Consider the following 19079-nt stretch of genomic DNA (forward strand, 5'->3'; position numbering starts at 1 on the left):
TATTTCGAAAGTACAGTATCTTAAGAATATACTGTGAAATTTTGATGCGGAAATTCTTAATCTTATAGCGTCAATAGCCCACTAACTATGTAGAGAGCGGTCCGCGTGCTCCTGTACCTCCAGCTTTAAACTCATTTATCTCGAAACTGTATTTTTAAAAACTGCTCGTGCTGTAACTCAAAAAGTTATCTGCCGATTTATTTGAAGTTTGGTGAGGCTTTTCTGTATATTACTATCGGAAGGATAAATCTAAAATTTCAGATATTTCGCGTTGATAAATTACTTTTTGGGATTGAAACATGTCAACAAAATATCCCTAAATTCTGACTTTGTTTTCAAAGGCTTATTTTATAATTAATTTTATACTTGTTTTTTTTAATTTTATAGGTTAATCCTTTCCGTTAATATGTTATAAAAAAACCAATTTCATTTTCTTGATTCGGTTCGATAGATTAAGAGTAATAAATAGAGCAGTTTGGGACCTCGCGCCGTAGGCAGCCGACAAGAAATGATCCTAAGCCGCCATTTTGGAAAAACAATTAAAAAAAATTTTTTGTACTCTCGAAAGGTTAAATAAAGTTGTGTTAAAGCTTCAAAATAATGTAATTATTTTATCACCTTTAAAAATATGTTTAAAAAATGATTGATTTTGAGGCTTCTACATGGACTTCCCCCCTTAAGAATTAAAAGCAAACAAAAAATATAATTGCTATTATTAATTCTAAAAGTTGGTGTCAATAACCATTACAAAGAAGACAAGTGCGAATTTCGTTTCTCAAAAACTAGTTATTTTGATCATTACGTAGGATACAAATTTGGAATCTCTGGCCCACTCGCTGGAGAAATAATGTCAGCATACTATTAGCCTCACGAACGATATTTTTCTTTAGTGCTGAGATGGTTAATAAACTTGCGTAAAGAATTATGGGCGGAGAGTTTTAAAAATTTGTCCCTTCATTTTTAATTTATTTTTCAGTACCAAAATTTTAATTAGGATTTTCAGTATTAGTGGTATTTTTCGATACCCAAATTTTTTTATTTTATAGATTTTTTTATTGTATGTAATCCCAAGATACCGAGACTCGTCCCAGTAAAAAAACTTTCTTTTTATTAGGGAAGATAACACTTTGGTTGCTTTCACGCTAATACTAGCAATCATTATTGGTCCCGTGTAGGTAGGTAGGCTGGTGAAATGGTTTAATACGTTCAAGCCGGCGCGTACCACCGGTGGCTCGCACAAGATTGCTTCATGAGACGGCGTGTACCAGCGGTGGCCCGCACAAGATTGCTTCATGGGACGGCGTGTACCACCAATGGTACTTTATTAGACGGTACCTATGAGATGAGAAGCCATAAACGACTACCCTTATGAAAAAATTTCGTTTTATATAACCTGCAATCGCTTCCGATAGAGCGAAAAGATGTAAACGTTGCCGTCTGTGGGCGAAGACCATGAATAACAGCGCCGGCGGGAACGTGTTAAGTACCACTCTGGCACTCCCCAAGTAGCGCTATAGCGCCATTTTGATATCATTATGAGACCTCCAACAGGAAGATATCTATGGTCAGCCAGAGCTGTTGATATAATGAAGAAGATTCATGGGATTTAGGTTGACACACTGCCCCAGGCTGTCGAAGAAAGGAGCACCCAGTGACCTTAATCGTCTAGCTGCCAAACCCGGACATTTACAGAAAATGTGCTCAACTGTCTCCTTCCCTGAAAGGACCCCACAGCTTCTGCAATGTGAGTTAACTGGTAAGCCTAGCTTCTCCGCGTGTGTGGCAACCGTCCAGTGACCGGTAAACGTAGCTACGAGTTCGGAAATTGAATGGCGTGGAGTCCGCAGAACTTTTTACGTCCTGTGTCTATTGCACTGGTGCCAAAGGGTTTCGAAATAGAACACCAAGAAATGGAGCTTCATCTGTTTTTCGCTTTCCTGAGAAATACGTTGTGCAATGCTCATTTGACAATTGTTAGGGTGATACCTTGAACCCAGATGAAATGTTAGATTTGATCTCCTCCTTAGAGGAATTTGCTAGTTTGGTTCTGCACCAAGGCGTCGTCAGAGCGCCTTAATCGCGGCTTGGCTATCAGAAAAAATGTTCATGTCTCCATCGCTCCCACATTCCCTAAGCATTTTGCATGCCTGCAGGATCGCAGAGACTTCTGCCTGAAAAACATCGACAGTATTCGGCAGTCTAAAGGAGATAGGTTAATTGGCTGATTTAGCGAAAACTCCTGCTCAAACTACCGATTCAATCTTGGAGCCGTCAGTGAAGACAGAGGTGCGAGTTTCGGTGCAGATTTCCAACCCAATTCAATCCCGACTATTTGGAAAGACTGCCCTAGCACGACCCTCAAACTCTAGTTTGCGGATAGGGAGATATGTTCGAAGTTCGGAGAAATACGGTGCTAACTGCCCAAAAATGCTACCATATCCCTTGGAAGTTTGCCTACAGAGGCCAATCTCCTTTAACCTGGTTACACTTTGAGCTGCGATGCAAATAAAGTAAAAGTCGCTGATCCCGTGTTATGAATTGAAAAAATGTTTGCTTAAACCCAAAAAGAAAAAGTTTTTAAATCTTACTTGTTTAACCACCGAAACACACTACGCTGCATACGAATTTACAAAAGTGCACACTGAAAACGGAAAATTATATAGTGTGCATCAAAGTGAAATTTCTTTCCATTATATTTTTTACTTGAAAAAAAAGTATAACTATTTCCCCATTTATATTAACTAATCCCGAAAATTCCGAGAAACCGTGACTAACATCCCTAAATCGCACTGTTAACGCCCATGGTGTATAATTTAATATATAATACAATATATAATGCAAATTAACACAAACTCCAAACACATCTAACCCCACATACACGCAAGCATGTCGTACACGGCGTATGAGTAATCACAATTACATTTGCTTTTGTATGCCAGCCATTCTCCAGTGATTTGAAATTTAATTTCAATCGAATTAATCACCGAATTCCGCCTACCTTAGGTTATAATTAATTATTGCTTTTGAAGTGGAAGTTGTAAATTTATCAATGTGAGTTTGTTGCGCCTACAACAATTTTCAAAGTCAAAGTAGTTTGCTTTGCTGGGAAGGGAGTACCAGCAATTAAAACCAAACAAATGCAAATCTTAATTGCATACATAGAAGCATTAATACACAAACATATGCATGCATCCATATATGTGATGTAGATGTATGTATCTCCATTACAGCATTCTTCGCTTCGCAACTTGACTGCGTAAACAATACAAACTCATTTGAAACTTACACGCACACCCCCTGGGGCCTAAAACAATGCATTGGGCACTTACTTACACAAATGTATGTTTGTTACGTGCAATCAAGCGGGAATACACACCTGTTAACGTGCATGTAAATAGCAAAGAGTACAGGAAAAACAAAGTTGCGATAGAATAAAATCGAGTACTAAAAACCAAATGTTTTGCATTTAATGAAGCAATTTCGTGAAGGGAAACAAGCACATACATGCATGCATACATACGTAAATGTGTGCATACAAACTACAAAGCAGACAGAAACTTGTTTTATAGCACACACAGCTTGTAAGCAACTTTACTAACACTTCCAATTTAGTATTTCACATTTCGAATTCCGAATCACGCATTCCGCATTTGCCAAACAATGCATATTTTCTGCGTGGCTACATAAACAACACTTCGCCACAAAATTTTATTTTCGCACACATTTTACACCTGCTCGTATTACACGCTTACTTAGTTAATGTGCATATTTGTTTGGATTTCGCAGTAAAATTTTTAATTGCGCGCAGAGCTGAAATGTGAACTGAACGAGTGGAGTTTTGTTACAAATGTTTTAATGGCAAACGGAATGTGTAAATGGCGTTAAATTTACATGCGCCAGAAATGAAGCGATATCGAAGCAATGGCTACTAAAGGAATTCAAAGTGTAACCAGAGGAGATATACTGTATTTACAGTGTCTACGAAATTGTTCATAAAAACATGAAATTTGGAATTTTTTAATTAAATATTTTTAGTAGTCGAAATAATGGCTATCAAATTAATGCAAAGTGGAATGACAGAAGATTTACTGTATTTACAGTGACTTCGAAAACTGTTCATAAAAACATGAAATTTGGAATTTTTCAATTAAATAGTTTTGTATATCGAAGTAATGACTACTACAGCAATTCAAAGTGTGGCAACAAGAGTAACGCTATATATACAGTGACATCGAAAATTGTTCATAAAACGTTTACTTTAGATTTTTTAATAAAATATTTTTATATATCGAAGTAATGGCTACTACAGCAATTCAAAGTGTGGCGACAGGAGACATGCTATATATATAGTGACTTCGAAAACTGTTCATAAAAACATGAAATTTGGAATTTTTCAATTAAATAGTTTTGTATATCGAAGAAATGACTACTACAGCAATTCAAAGTGTGGCAACAAGAGTAACGCTATATATACAGTGACTTCGAAAATTGTTCATAAAACGTTTACTTTAGATTTTTTAATAAAATATTTTTATATATCGAAGTAATGGCTACTACAGCAATTCAAAGTGTGGCGACAGGAGACATGCTATATATATAGTGACTTCGAAAACCGTTCATAAAAATATGAATGTTTGAATTTTTTAATAAAATAGATTTACAGTTCGAAGTGATGGCTACTAAAGCAATTAATAGAGTAACGACAGGAGGTATACTGTATATACAGTGACTTCGAAAACTGTTCATAAAACGTCTCTTTCAGATTTTTTAATAAAATATTTTTATATATCGAAGTAATGTCTACTACAGCAATTCGAAGTGTGGCGACAGGAGATATGCTGCATATACAGTGCCACAAAAATCTTCATAAAAACATGAATTCTGAAATTTGTAATACCATAGCAAAGTAATGACTGCTAAAGCAACTGAAAGTACAAACATGATAGATATATAAAATATATACAGTTAGCTCCAAAAACTGTCCTTGCGAACATGAATTTATTACTTTTCTACAAAAGATATTGGCAAATCAAAGTGCCGCTTATCAAAGAAACTTCAGATACTGCTGTGGGCAAAACGTAAGGTGCATTTGGTTGTAAAATGAAAAAACCTTTATTTATTCTTGTAAATCAATTACATCCCCTTCAAAATAATCCCCTCTCTATGAAATACACTTATGCCAACGATTTTTCCAATCCCCGAAACATGCCAAATAGTCCATTTCCGGTATAGCCATCAGCACTTTCTTCGATTCAGCTTTTATCTCCTCAATCGACTCGAAACGCGTTCCCCGGAGTGGTCTCTTGAGTTTTGGGAGTAGCCAGAAGTCACACGGAGCCAAATCAGGCGAATACGGTGGTTGCGGAACGATATGCGTGGAATTTTTGGCGAAATGGTCGCGAAGAAAGAGTGCAGTGTGAGACGGTGCATTATCGTGAGCAAAAACCAAGAGTTGTTGTCCCATAATTCTGGTCTTTTTAGACGAATTGCTTCACGTAAACGACGCATAACGCTCAAATAATATTCCTTATTAACAGTTTGGCCAGGTGGAAGGAATTCATAGTGCACCACACCACGAAAATCGAAAAAAACTGTCATCATGACCTTTATTTTTGAACGACTTTTCGGTCTGGCCTCGCCTTTAGCACGATATTCGCTTTATTGGTCGGTTGTTTCAGGGTCGTAAGCATAAATCCAAGTCTCATCTCCCGTAATGATGCATTTGAGCTTGTCCTGATAGTCTGAAAGCATTGTTTCACACACATCAACCCGACGACTTTTTTCCAAGAAATTGAGAGTTTTCGGTACCAAACGAGAATTGACTTTTCGTAGTCCCAAATGGTCTTTCAAAATGGTTTTCACAGATCCTTCTGATATTCCGATCATATCAGTAAGGTCTTTAACAGTCAACCGACGATTTTTAAGCACTAACTCCTTCACTTTATTGACGTGTTGGTCATCTGTTGACGTCGATGGTCGTCCGGAGCGCTCCAAGTCATCAACACGTTCTCGACCCTCTTTGAAGTCTTTGTACCACTTATAAACATTTTTCTGCGACATGGTCGAATCACCAAATGCCTTCTGGAATATGCTAAACGTTTCCGCAGCCGAAATTTCATTCCGCAAACAAAATTTGATGGCACTTCTCTGCTCAATCAAATCAGACATTGTAAAAATCGAAAAATGCACTCTTGGTAAACACAAGCGTAAATATATTACTGATAATGGCATTCACATGAAAGTTGGCCGAGATGTTATTAACAGTGCTGCCAACTCATGAAAAAAATAACTAGAGCGAAGTTTTAATCCCGCGAAGTTTGACAAATAAATTCACCTTACATTTTGCCCACAGTAGTATATCAGCGATAATACGCTATGTACACAGTGGTTTCAAAACTGTTCGTGAAAACATTTCGCATTTTAGATTTTTTTGATAAAATAATCAAAGGTGATATCTTACCCATACAGTGATTTTAGAAACTATTCTCAAAACATGCATTTCATATATTTTTAATAAAATACATATAAATATAAAATAAATGAAAAATAAAATAAATATTATATATTTACAAAGTCAAATCTGTTACTTTAAACCTGAGTGTAAATATTTTTACAGTCCTATGATATTAACAATCGAAAATAATTTTGAACATATGGCATGTCACACCATTCTGTGCCACTAGCCGACCACTTTTCAAATATGTACCTAATAATGGACTTAAAAGATAGTTTTCATATCTACAATAGATGACTTAAAATAGCACTAAAAAAACTGCTCAGTGGTGTCAAGTCACAGACAGATCCATTACATTGTAAAACAGATAAAAAACAAAATTATGGCAAAAGGCAATCGGCAATCGGCAATCGGCAAAAAAAATGTATACGTGTTTCGGTGGCTTGCAGCTTTAGGCCTGATTTTATTTTCAGGGTAGGGTCAAAGCTCTAATCGTTTACACAATTTTATGGGAAATCAGTATAAGAGACTATGATTGCATATATGTATGTATTTATATATATATATATATATATATATAATTGGCACGTACACCTTTTGTGGGTGTTTGGCCGAGCTCCTCCTCCTATTTGTGGTGTGCGCCTTGATGTTGTTCCACAAATGGACCTATAGTTTTAAGCCGACTCCGAACGGCAGATATTTTTAAGAGGAGCTTTTTCATGGCACAAATACACTCGGAGGTTTGCCATTACCTGCCGAGGGGCGACCGCTATTAGAAAAACTTTTTTCTTCATTTTGGTTTCTCACCGAGATTCGAACCTACATTCTTTCTGTGAATTCCGAATGGTAGTCGCGCATCAACCCATTCGGCTACGGTAGCCGCATATGATTGCTTAGTCTATATTTTATATGAAATTTTACGCAAAATCGCTACACTTTGAAAACAATTTTTTCAATACACACCAACGAATTTGTACATACAATGAATTCTCTTAATTTTCAGGCTCTTCTGCGCGGTGCGCTGTCTCAACAAAGTGCTGTAATATTGGTCTGTATGGCTGTGGATCGATATATGTGTGCGTTGCATCCGCGAAAATACTACCAGCATTCCAGTAAAAAGGTAGGAGCAATATATATAATAAGATTTGCTCTATTTAAGTTAATTCTAATAATTTTAAATGCACACTAAAATTACATACCCACCCATTTCAAGTGGGATTTGCGCATACCTACTGAAACTCTAAAAACATACACTAACTGACCAAACAAATAAGGCACTTAGTTGTAGGGAACTTAAGTTAATGCATTAACAGTAAATCAATGTTTTTTACGCGTAAGTACTTATCAATATTTATTTGAGATGGCACCTGGCTGTAAGTAATTTATTTTATAAAATTTTTTCTTTATATCTTTATTGTCCACTTTTTTACTCTTACAGACTAAACATCAGTTAAAAAATGTGTAACAAATGTAATTTAAATTTAACCTAAAGCGACTTATTTCTAAGCTAAAGTTCAGATTTTGAGCATAACTATTGCATATGCGACTGCGGGTCTACGAGTAGTATAAGGCTTTTGCAGAGGGCCGAGAAGTTGTGGAAGATTTGCCCCGATCTGGTCGCCCATCTACGCCTTCAACGAATGAAAACGTTGACAAAGTCAAGGAAATGGTACTGTAAAACCATCATTTATGTTTAAGGGAGGTAGCTTGTGACTTTAGCGTGTCTCACGAATCAATTCGCAACATTCAACACCATCAATCGAGCATGAGACGCTAAGACGCGTGGCTGCTCGACTCGTTCCAAGAGAGCTGAATTTCTTTCAAAAAATTCATTGGAAGAAGGTGGCTGAGGATATTCTTGAACAAGTCACAAGTGAATTCGGACCCAACGTTTAACCAGCGCATCACAACAGGTGATGAGACGTGGGTATATGAGTTTGGCATGCAAACCACACGAGCCCAAACCCAAAAAACCACGTCAAAGTCGGTCAAAAGTGAAAGTCATGCTACTCGTTTCTTTGATTATCATGGTGTTGTGCACTCGGGATTCATTCCAAATGGTTCTACGGTAAATAAGGAATATTATTTGGAAGTTATGCGACGCTTGAGAGAGAATATGCGTAGGAAACTGCCCAATTAGTAAAAAGAAAACTGATGGATCTTACACCAAGGCTCATATTTTGAACACTTTTTTGACCAGAAACTCGACAAATATCATTGAAAACCACCGTCTTCACTGGATTTAGCCCCCTGTGACTTTTTCCTTTCCCTTTCGTCACTTTGAGTCGATAGAGGCCAAGGAGAATTCGCTGAAGGAACTGAAGAAAATCTCTTCAAACGCGTTTAAAAGGTGTTTTCATGACTGCTCGACTAATCGTTGGCATATATGTACTGCTTCGAATAGAGCCTATTTTGAAGGCGACAAAATAAATTTTGATTATTAAACAATTATTTTGCACTTTATGAAACAATTTTCTGTATTTCTTCGACAAAATGAAAAATCACCTTCTTGGAAAACGTTTTTATTAAATGGATAAAAACTTAGCAGTACTTGTGTTTTAAAAACTCGTTTGTTAAGGGGTAACACCACTGTAGAAATTTCAAAAAATTGATTTTTTTTTTATAAGCTTAAAAAATTCTTTGAACCTTTTAAAATATAGAACAAAAAGCTTTATACGTTAAATACTTTAAGCTTTTAACCAGGCGTTAGTGACTGCTACCTAACGACTTCTCCAAATTTCCAAACTTTAAACGCGTTTTTCTCAAAACACGTTTTCTGAAATTGGCACGCAGCATAACTCAAACAATTTTAAATATTTTTAATCAGGTTTTTCACTACGTGTGTATAATAACCTTCTTAAGAGAAGAGCGTAGGGGATTTTCGATAGATTAATTTAAACGATTGTTATAATTATTTAAGTGCCGTTTTTTTAGTCCAAAATAGAGTGTTTTCCTTCAAATGCTTGCTAATTCCACAAAAATAAATATTTTGTAAATCCCCTACGTGTTTCTCTAGCTATTCTTATCTAGATTAAGAAAAAACAAATTTCCTTGTTCCAGATTAAAATTTGCACCCTCTGTGCTGCGTGCCGCGGAGCTCTTTCAAGAGAAACCACATTACAAAAATGTCTCCAATACCGCCATATTGTAAAATTTTTCGATCAAACTTTGTAGTTTTGTATTTTAGTATATAAGTAATAACTTCCCAAATCAGAGTGATTGTTTCCCCTTTCCTTCTATACAAAAAAATTCTTTAAAAATCGTGTTTATTTTACGCGTGTACAGTGGTGTTACCCCTTAAGGGGTGATATACAGTTAGAAGGCCAAAAAAAAGCGAATTTTCCAGATTTTTTTCTGGGAAAACTTTTAAATTTATTGATCTAAAAATCTGTCCACATATTATGATATCTCTTAACTGTATTTTAAGACTTAGTATTAGCAAAAATATTTGTTTGGAAAGGAGCTACAGCTGATCTTCGGGAACTTCTCTGAAAAAAGGCGTTATGCGGTGACCACTATATCTCTGAACTGGATCCTCGGGAATTAAAAAAGCCAAGCAGATTTCGTTAAAACAATGTTAAATCTAGTAACTAATCGAAGAAATAAGCATACATGTTTTTGACAAAATGGCGATTCCTAAAAAAAAATCGATTTTTGACCAAAATTTCCGATTTCCACATATTTGCAAGTTGTTCTCTTTGCGTTTTGTCCGATGCTGTGTTTAAAAAAAATTCAAATTTCGACTGAATTTAAATTATATTATTTCAACCGTCCTTATATTTCTCTTTTTGTACACTTTTCCACTATCTGACCTCCTTCCTCTTAATTTTTTGAATTAATTTTTGTTTTAGTTTTCTTTCCATTTTGATTTTACTTGCCCTACTTGGCTTTTTGTCAACTTTTATATTAGCGTTAACTGAATGGAAGGACATAATCGGGTCGATGTTGTGTGTTGTAAGCAAAACACAGACGACGAGCGCTTTCACTTTCTCTCCAGCCGCGCTACTATGTTTTGCAGAATTACGTCATGAGCTCCAGTACTCGTTTGTTCTTTAAATACTTGACACCTTTTGTTCACTGTTCTTCTCATTTCCATATTATTTTATTCATTTATGCACTGCATATGCCACGATTTCATTTCTGATTTATTTATTATTTAAACATCTTTCCAAATCGTAAAGCTTTCCATTCGATTGAATCGATTCGTTTTCAGCACTTATGCCGCACTACAAACGAATCCATCTATCACGCAAGCATTCCACAACATATTTTTTTCCTACACTATTGACTTGTATCAGATTTTTTTTTTTAATATCCGCGCACTTAAAATTTTTCTTCGCTGCCGCTTTGCTCTTCTTCTACCGTTTAACGTAGGCACCCATTGTTTGGATTCAGCTTGTTTACCCATTTCTATTGTCCTTAATACGCAGCGTCTGCCCCACTTTCTGCGCTTTCTTATTTGTCGACGTTCACACGATTTGCTAGTCAATATCTGCTTCTAGCATCGTTCCACTCGCATGCTGCCTACTTTTCCGTATTTTGTTTCTCGTATCTTGTTTCTCATATCTGTTTCTTGCATCAGCTTCGCTAACGGCTCGCAACATTTGCCACGTGCTTTATCTTCATTTTGTTGGATTTTTTATGTGATATTTTGCAGCTTGTCGATTCGTCATCTTGTAGCCTCATTTCCAAGAGCGCGCACTTTATCTTTTCTCCAATATGTTTTTGTTGTTTATTTTTTGCATTTGTTTTTGTTTTGTTTTCGCATTATTGTGTTGATTTATTTGCCAGCTGCACACACTTGACTGCAGTTATTGTGCAATTAAAATATTAAAAAGCGAGAAATTTCTACGATAGGCGCTTATCTTGTTTTCCACTTACGAGCTGCTGTTAAAAACTTACACTTTTTTTTGTGCTTTACTCTTCAGATTACTTTCGCTTGGCGTGGTTTCTGCAGTCACTGCAAACTATTTTGTTTTCTCGCTTTTTTCACATCATTATCCTTTTACGACCATTGAGTATCTGCGTGTTCTTGCTGCGAAAAAGACTCTTACGCAACTTTTTAAGTATCTCAGCCATTGGTTATCACTTTTTTAGTGGTTGAATTGCACGTGCACGCTGTATAGCTGATAAGGCGCCAAAAAGTAGGCTTTAGTTAAGTGATTTTGTGTAATAATTTATTTTGAGACAGTTCGCACTGGCTGATTAGTGCTTTTGCTTGAAGAAAATCTGCTATATATGCTTTGAAAATTTAAGTATTTTATTGGGCAAATAAAAGGTTCTAACCATTTTTTGCTTAATGCAAATCGAAGTCAGTTTTGTAAATCCGCTTCTTATATTATAATAAAAACCTGGCTTATTGTTGGGATATTGATTCGATGTTTGAAAAAATTGGTTACCCTCATATTTCAGAGGAGTGGCGACTTTTCATCGATGCATCGGTCAACAGCCTTAAAGTAGTGCTACTTCATATCGGTAACAAACATCCAGCTGTCCCGATCGCATATGCCACCAACCTCAAAGAAACATACGAAGGCATGGAATTAATATTACAGCTGGTAAACTACCAAGAGCATAATTGGAAAATATGCTGCGATCTAAAAGTGGTCGGATTACTCATGGGTTTTAAGCGTGAATTTCCAACCCACCAGTGCTTTTTGTGTACATAGGAAGGTCGCAAAAGAGATCAGCATTACACTGAATTTAAGTGGAAGCCGCGAACATGCTACAAAGTAGGCGTAGAAAGTATAGAAAATCTACCATTAGTGCAGCCATCTCAAATCATTTTGCCATCAATACACATTAAGCTCGATGTCGTATCAAATTTTGTTAAAAAAACTGGATCGTGAGGGCGAGGCGATTGCAAGCTTGCGCAATATTTTCCCGAAACTGAGCGGCGCAAATATTCATGCAGGTATTTTTTTTACGAAGGTTTAGTAACTTTATTTTTTTAATGATGTGTATAATGTAAGGTGTTTTCAGTGGTCCGCAGATAAAAAAAATAGTTGCAAGTTATGAATTTTCATCAAAATTAAATGCTATCGAACAACGTGCATGGAAAGGCACAGTTGCCGTTATTGAGCAGTTTCTTGGCAACAAACGAGCTGACAATTATAAAAATATTGTTGCAGAAATTATTTCGGCATATGGCGAAATGGGCATATTAATGTCGCTAAAGATCCATTTCCTTCACAATCATTTAGATTGTTTCCCTGGTGATTTAGGAGCTTGTAGCGGTGAACATGGCGAAAGGTTCCATCAGGACATTGCGGCTATTGAAAAGCGCTTTAAAGGACAAGACATTACGCATATGCTTGGCGAATACGGTTGGTCTATTTGTCGCGATACTGACGAATATGCTTACAAGCGCAAAAATAAAAGGCCTAAGTTTCTTTAAAAGCATTACAATTTGTAATGTAACAATGTTTAATTTTAATATAATAAAATTAATAAAAAAAATCGGGGTTTTATATCTCTATTGTAATGCGGAGTGAAATACCTTTCTTTTGATACCCACATCGGCATATCTCATGCAATTTTTTTTTAATTTCGAACAGGTGGCAACCCTGTGAAACATTGTCAGTGGCAACACCTAGGTGAAAAGTCTAGAAATGTGATACACTATCTGTATGCCCAATTTCATTCAAATCCGTTAAGCTAATCCTGAGATCGTGTGGCTATACAGATATGCATACAGGAATTGCTCGTTTAAAGTTATAAAACACAAAAAAAAAACAAATTGTGACGTGTACATGAAAATCGCCGATACACGTGTATTTTTATTTTTTATCCCCTTCCCGAAAAAGAATATTTGGTTCATAGGACAGAATGTGTGTAACGCGGTGTTAGTATAGATCTCAAGCATCTCATTTCCACAGACTCACTTAAATTAGGTTGAAGCGGTTGTCCACTCTGGGGCACACTCAGGCTCATGGTGACGCCGCGTGGGGAACTAGCCCTTATCCCTCCTAAAACCAATGCGCACTTTTCAAAAATTTTGCAAGAGACAAAGCCGAGATCTTCCAATTCATTAAAAGACTGTCTACCCCAAAATGGAGAGCCTACGTCTGGATAGAGCCGGGCAGTGACACAGAAGGTGCGGGATCGTCTCTTCCCCTTCCTCGTCTAGACAACTTCTGCAGGAGTCATGTGTTTATACACTCATTCTCTGAGCGTGCCTACAGGCTCTCTTGAGGCCATTAAGAAAATTTATCAAATATTAGAAAATCTCCTAATATCAGCTGTGGAATATGTGGCGGATGCTGTAAAACCTCCCTTCCAATAATACGGAAGTTGTCACTCCCCATGAAGATGTAGAGAGTCTCACTTAAGTCGGCCTCCCAGAGCTACTGGTGTATAGTTAAAGACTCGAGTGACCTGGCGTTGACTTAAAAGATCCCAACACACTTTCATTAGCCAATTTCGGGAACATCTGGCAGAAAACCTGCTTGCTTCATTTATTGATAATTAAGGTCCGAATTAAGTTTGTGGCTTGACGAAGACAGCTTACAGTAGATTATTTTTACCTCACTAAACACACAGAAAATCTTTTCAGGCCATTAATCCGGTCTTGAATATGTTTTTGTTGTAATTGTAACAGCCCATACATATTCGGGGAAGGCTGCTGATGTGAAATTCCTTGGCCGGATATAAATCCGGGTCATTCAGGTTACACAGAGCCGACTGCCATGGAAGCGCGAAGATTCTGGAGATTATTTGGGATGGGTGCCGCGATTTTACCATGCCATTTTTAGGCTTTTGTTATCGAGTGTGACAAAATTTTGAATTCATCCCCATGGTGACTGATCAACTCAAACTTTCGCTGGGTGCGAGCACGATATTTTGCATTCATATCCCCTCAAGCGAATAGTCAGCAGGGTGCAACATTTGGCAAAGACTTTCACGGATGGCTCGAAATTTCATGGAAAAGTAAGTGGAGGATTATTCCGCAAGGAGATCCCCACAAAACTCAATTTCAAACTACCGAACCACTGCAGTGTCTTCCAAGGGTAGTTAGCCGAAATCAAAGAAGCCGTTGATGGATTGCTACTTATTTAACTTCTGCCAGAGAGGTAAACATTTACTCAGTGGCAATTAGACTGATTGCTGGTACACCCGAAATGAGTCACGGAGTGCCTTACTTCTCTCTGGACCGCATCCGAATACTTTAGTATTAGGCTCGTTTGAGCTGCTGATATAAGAAATATTAAGAGAATTTGATGGACGAATGAGTGGAGGAATGGACAGGGCAACCTCGAGTTTTCTAATGAAGTTAGAAGATTGAGGTTCTCTCAAAATCCTGGGGCATGAATTGGACCGATCCTGGATAGGTGGACTTGGCAAGTACTTTCTGGCTGCGGCTAAATGGAAGGCATTCGAGGGTCATTTCTGGTACTGCTTTGAATCCTTTTCGGATGGCACTGCTATCTGGAGGATGAGGTGAAATCATCTCAGTACCTTCTCCTCAGATGCCATGACCTGTTGAAATTAAGACACCTGGCTCTCACCTGTTTGCTACACCTGCGAATATAATGGGCTAAGATTTTACTACTCTGATAAATTTCGTCCCTCTTTTTCCCTTTTATTCTCACAGTGGTAAGAAAACGGACGTAATTTGTGTTTTCCTACAGGTGAGACCTTAAGTAGGTAGTCAACTAACCTAACCTAACCAAAGCAATCGCGTATGAAACCTTTCATGGCCCTACGGCTTTCCATATGTTAAACGTTTTGCAAAACTGGCACTTCTCTATGATGACCCAAGCACATTTCTATTATTACTCCGCCAAATAAAGCTTCCGAAATCAGTTTCAAATCTTCCAATTGAATATTTATATGTAAGACCGAGAGACGAGCCCAAAGCAAGCCGAATATATAAACCACTTAAATATAATAACCTAAAAATAAAGTTTCAGAACCAATAAAAATATTTTAACAACGCGAAAGCCAATAGTTGTATATCTACAACGAAAACCAACAACAATTCAATTCAAACAATTTCAGCTCCACCAGCCTTAGTTTGGCTGGTCTCAGTTTTATGCGTGCTTATGTAGCCTGCGGCAACTTTGTATTTTAGGGCGCACATATACACTTGAATACATGAATTTATGCATATAGATGTGGGCGCATATGTGCTCCAAGTTGCATTTGCCAGCTTGTAGTTCGGGCTTGTAGTTATATTATAATTTATGGCAATGGCGATACACCTACTTGCGATCGGCTGCTTGAGTGCGAGGCGGAAAATTTTTATGCGGAAATGCACCACAGAAATATATGAATCAATAGGAAGATGTGCGAGCAAGGCATAACTGTATAACGATATAAGTGTCTACATGTCGGCCAACAAATATACAAATTTACATTTCTTATTTATATTGAGGGTACTCCTATATGTGTGTATGTATGTATGTTGAAGATTGATAATTGCGACCCTGCTGGGAAAAGATGAATATCGCATTCAAGGCGAGTCGACTTCATAAACTTTTGAAAAAAAAATTTAATTTTTTTTTGTTTTGTTTTTGGATTTTCTTGTTTGCTACTCGTATTATATCACTTGGCTACTCAAAAACCTCAAAAAAGATATTGTAAGATGGCATATGCATAGATCCAATAAGCGACAAATTAGGCGGAATAACACATAAGGTGAGCCTGTACTCGTTTATTGCTCGCCTTCGTTGCAGGTTGCCTTCGCTCACGATCCTTTGTTGCACGCTATGCGTATATCGCCTAGTTTTTCACATCAGTTTGAATATGTCAAAACTCTATTAAGGCCCTCGCCTCATTTGAAATGATGTTTTTTTGGGTGTTTCTTTAAAAGTGTGTAAAACGGAAAAAACAAAAGAGTATTTTATTTTTTGATTCATTATTAAAAAATAAAAAATTTGTTGTGACCCTACAAGGTTCGCTCAAAAAGTTGTAAATTTAAAAAAAATGGTCTCCCAAAAGAAGGTAGGTCGATGGCGACACGGATTCCAGAACTCGCAGGTGTCTGAAATCAAATGTATGAATGTCGTTATCGAGTGAACTACGATATTAAAAAAATAATAAAATTTATCAAAATAACGGACGTATAAAGATGAAACACCGTTTTTGACCCTTTTTTGACTTTAAACAACCGAAAAGCATACTGAAAAATTATTTTCTGAATGATCGCAGTTCACGCGATTAAACTGTATTAAACATTAAAAAGTTTCCAAAATAATATTCGAAAAGGCATAATCAGCCATTGCGCCACTCAGACAGTTAAAGCTCAAGTAGAGAACTCAAACCGCTAATAAATAATCAAGTGCAACGATTTGCTTGCTATATAAACTTGATTATAATATTTTATGCTACTGGGGTCAGTATATATACCGAAGGCTCTAAAATCAACGATGAAGTGGGAGACGGTGTCTATTCAGGTACCTGATACCATTCCGCTTACCTGATCATTGCAGCGTATTCCAAGCTGAAGATTAAATAAGACCTTTTAGTGCTGAGTAAAGGTGCAACTACCGTCAGAAATATCTACATTTGTATGCTCTGAAATCGCTTCAATCATGGAAATACTATACGAAAACACTGGAAGAGTTCTATGAACAATTAAGGGTACTCGGAACAATTAAAGGTACTGGGCGGCTATTGTGAGTATGTGTATACTAGGGCGGGTCGATTTAAAAATCGCTCATTGCTCTGTGAAAATCGTATTCTAGGGATCAAAATAAGAAACTTTGCCGAAGGAACCATACCTCTAAAACGAATTCTGATGTCCCTCAATTTGGGTCGAACGAAAAATCGCACTTTGACCCATTTAGAGTGCTCCAATCGAGTCCAAATGTATGACCGACCCCCACTAACTTTGGACGACCGATCCACCCATGCCAGTGGCACACCCCCTGGAACTCTCCTGGGGGGTTCCCCATACAATCATTTCAAAGTATCACCATTTTTGGCGTTTACATGAGAAAAGAAACTAAAAAGTTCAACCCAAATTGGGGGACATCAGAATTCGTTTTAGAGGTATGGTTCCTTCGGCAAATTTTCTTATTTTGATCCCTAGAATATGATTTTCACAGAGCAATGGGCGACTTTTTTGCCTCCCCACAAAAGACACTAAAAGTTCGACTCAAATTGGGGGACATCAGAATTCGTTTTAGAGGTATGGTTCCTTCGGCAAAGTTTCTTGTTTTGATCCCTAGAATATGATTTTCACAGAGCAATGGGAGATTTTTTTACCTCCCCACAAATCGACCCGGCCTAGTGTATACTCAATCGTTCGTTATTGTCAGTTCTGTCGGTTCTGTCGGTTCTGTCGGTTCTGTCTGATATTCCACTTTGTGTTGCGTATCACTTTCTGCCATGGCATCTCCATTGGACATAGCAGACCTGCGTGCGAATTCCTTACGTCGAAACTGTCGGCGACAGCACATGTCGTATCCCACTTTTGTTTACTCTCGAACATGAGTTGGACAAGATTTTTCTCCTTCGGATAAGCAGCCTTCATTAAAAACAGCACGAAGCGTTTGTCGTTCGTTTCCGAACCGCGCGCAATGATACAAACTGTGCGTCCACTTTCTCGTTCTTCAGGGCAGTGTTTACCAAAAGGATCACTTTCGATTTTAAACCAGTGTAGGTATTCTTTGAAGCATCTATGACCAATAGGAAGCTGCGTTGTATCGTAATCAACTTCAATGTGTTTTATGTTTATTCACGCTATAACCTCAGTAATAAGTTTGAAAGTCCAGCGACCTCTTTCGGATTGTTCCTATCGTCGTTGCCATTCAGCAATTGTTTTTGCTCTTTCTTTCTGTTTTGCACACTCGACGGGCTATGAGAGGTGTCGCTATACAACAGTGCCATTTCACATATCACGTCATTCGATGCAGTTCGGTATGCACTAGCCACTTTCAATACACCCATTCTGTATGTTGATTAAACATCTTTAAGATTGGTTTTCTTCGTATGTGCCCAAATGGGCGCTGTGTACGGAATCACAGAGCTTGTCACTGTTGATAGGAGTTGCCATAGGCTTGATCGAGGACCGCCAATGTTGAGCGTTAGCCTCCACAGCGCACCAGTTATTCGTGTAGCTCTGTCACTTACTGCCTGTAGATCAGTGCTGTCCAAAATGAAAAATGTGAGTGTATAAGTGAGAACGAGAGAATGGGAGCAGCCCAGAGGGAAATTTAAACCAAAATAAATAAATATTGGATTGGAGTAGAAAATTTTTGTGGAAGGAATCGAAATGCCTTTTGATATTACATCTATAGCTTCCTTTGAACGACTTGTAACATAAAAGGCATTGCAAGTCGCCAAAGGCATTTTCTAGCATAAAAAAGTTCTCACAGGGCATTGTATTGCATACACTAAGCGTCGCGGACAAACTCGGTGTTTATTCGTTGCTGATTTGCTAACGACTGAACGATGGAGAGTAAGAATACGTGTGATCAATTGATGTATGGGATGGACAGCACTGCTGTAGATGCTACTTTAATGTATTCACGCGGTTCGATGTGCACTCCCAAGTATTTTATATACAGCTGAGACGTGATGCTGTGGTTACCAATCGTAAAAGTTAATTCCTCACAAATCCGGTGTGTGCTCAGAAGGAACAATTCGGTTTCGTGTTCCGCCAAATCGAGCATTGCCT

The 19079-nt window shown here is 37.5% G+C and overlaps 1 protein-coding gene across 1 annotated transcript in view; it reads left to right on the forward strand.

The window, feature by feature from the left end:
- Positions 1-19079, forward strand: part of LOC129245004 (uncharacterized) — a 99181-nt gene that overhangs the window by 19134 nt on the left and 60968 nt on the right. The window contains exon 3 of the mRNA XM_054882944.1: positions 7458-7574. Within this exon, the coding sequence (XP_054738919.1) occupies positions 7458-7574 (117 nt within the window). The remainder of the gene's footprint in view (positions 1-7457; positions 7575-19079) is intronic.

The sequence above is a fragment of the Anastrepha obliqua genome, chromosome 4 (assembly GCF_027943255.1).
Source record: "Anastrepha obliqua isolate idAnaObli1 chromosome 4, idAnaObli1_1.0, whole genome shotgun sequence".
In the NCBI taxonomy this organism is placed as follows: domain Eukaryota; kingdom Metazoa; phylum Arthropoda; class Insecta; order Diptera; family Tephritidae; genus Anastrepha; species Anastrepha obliqua.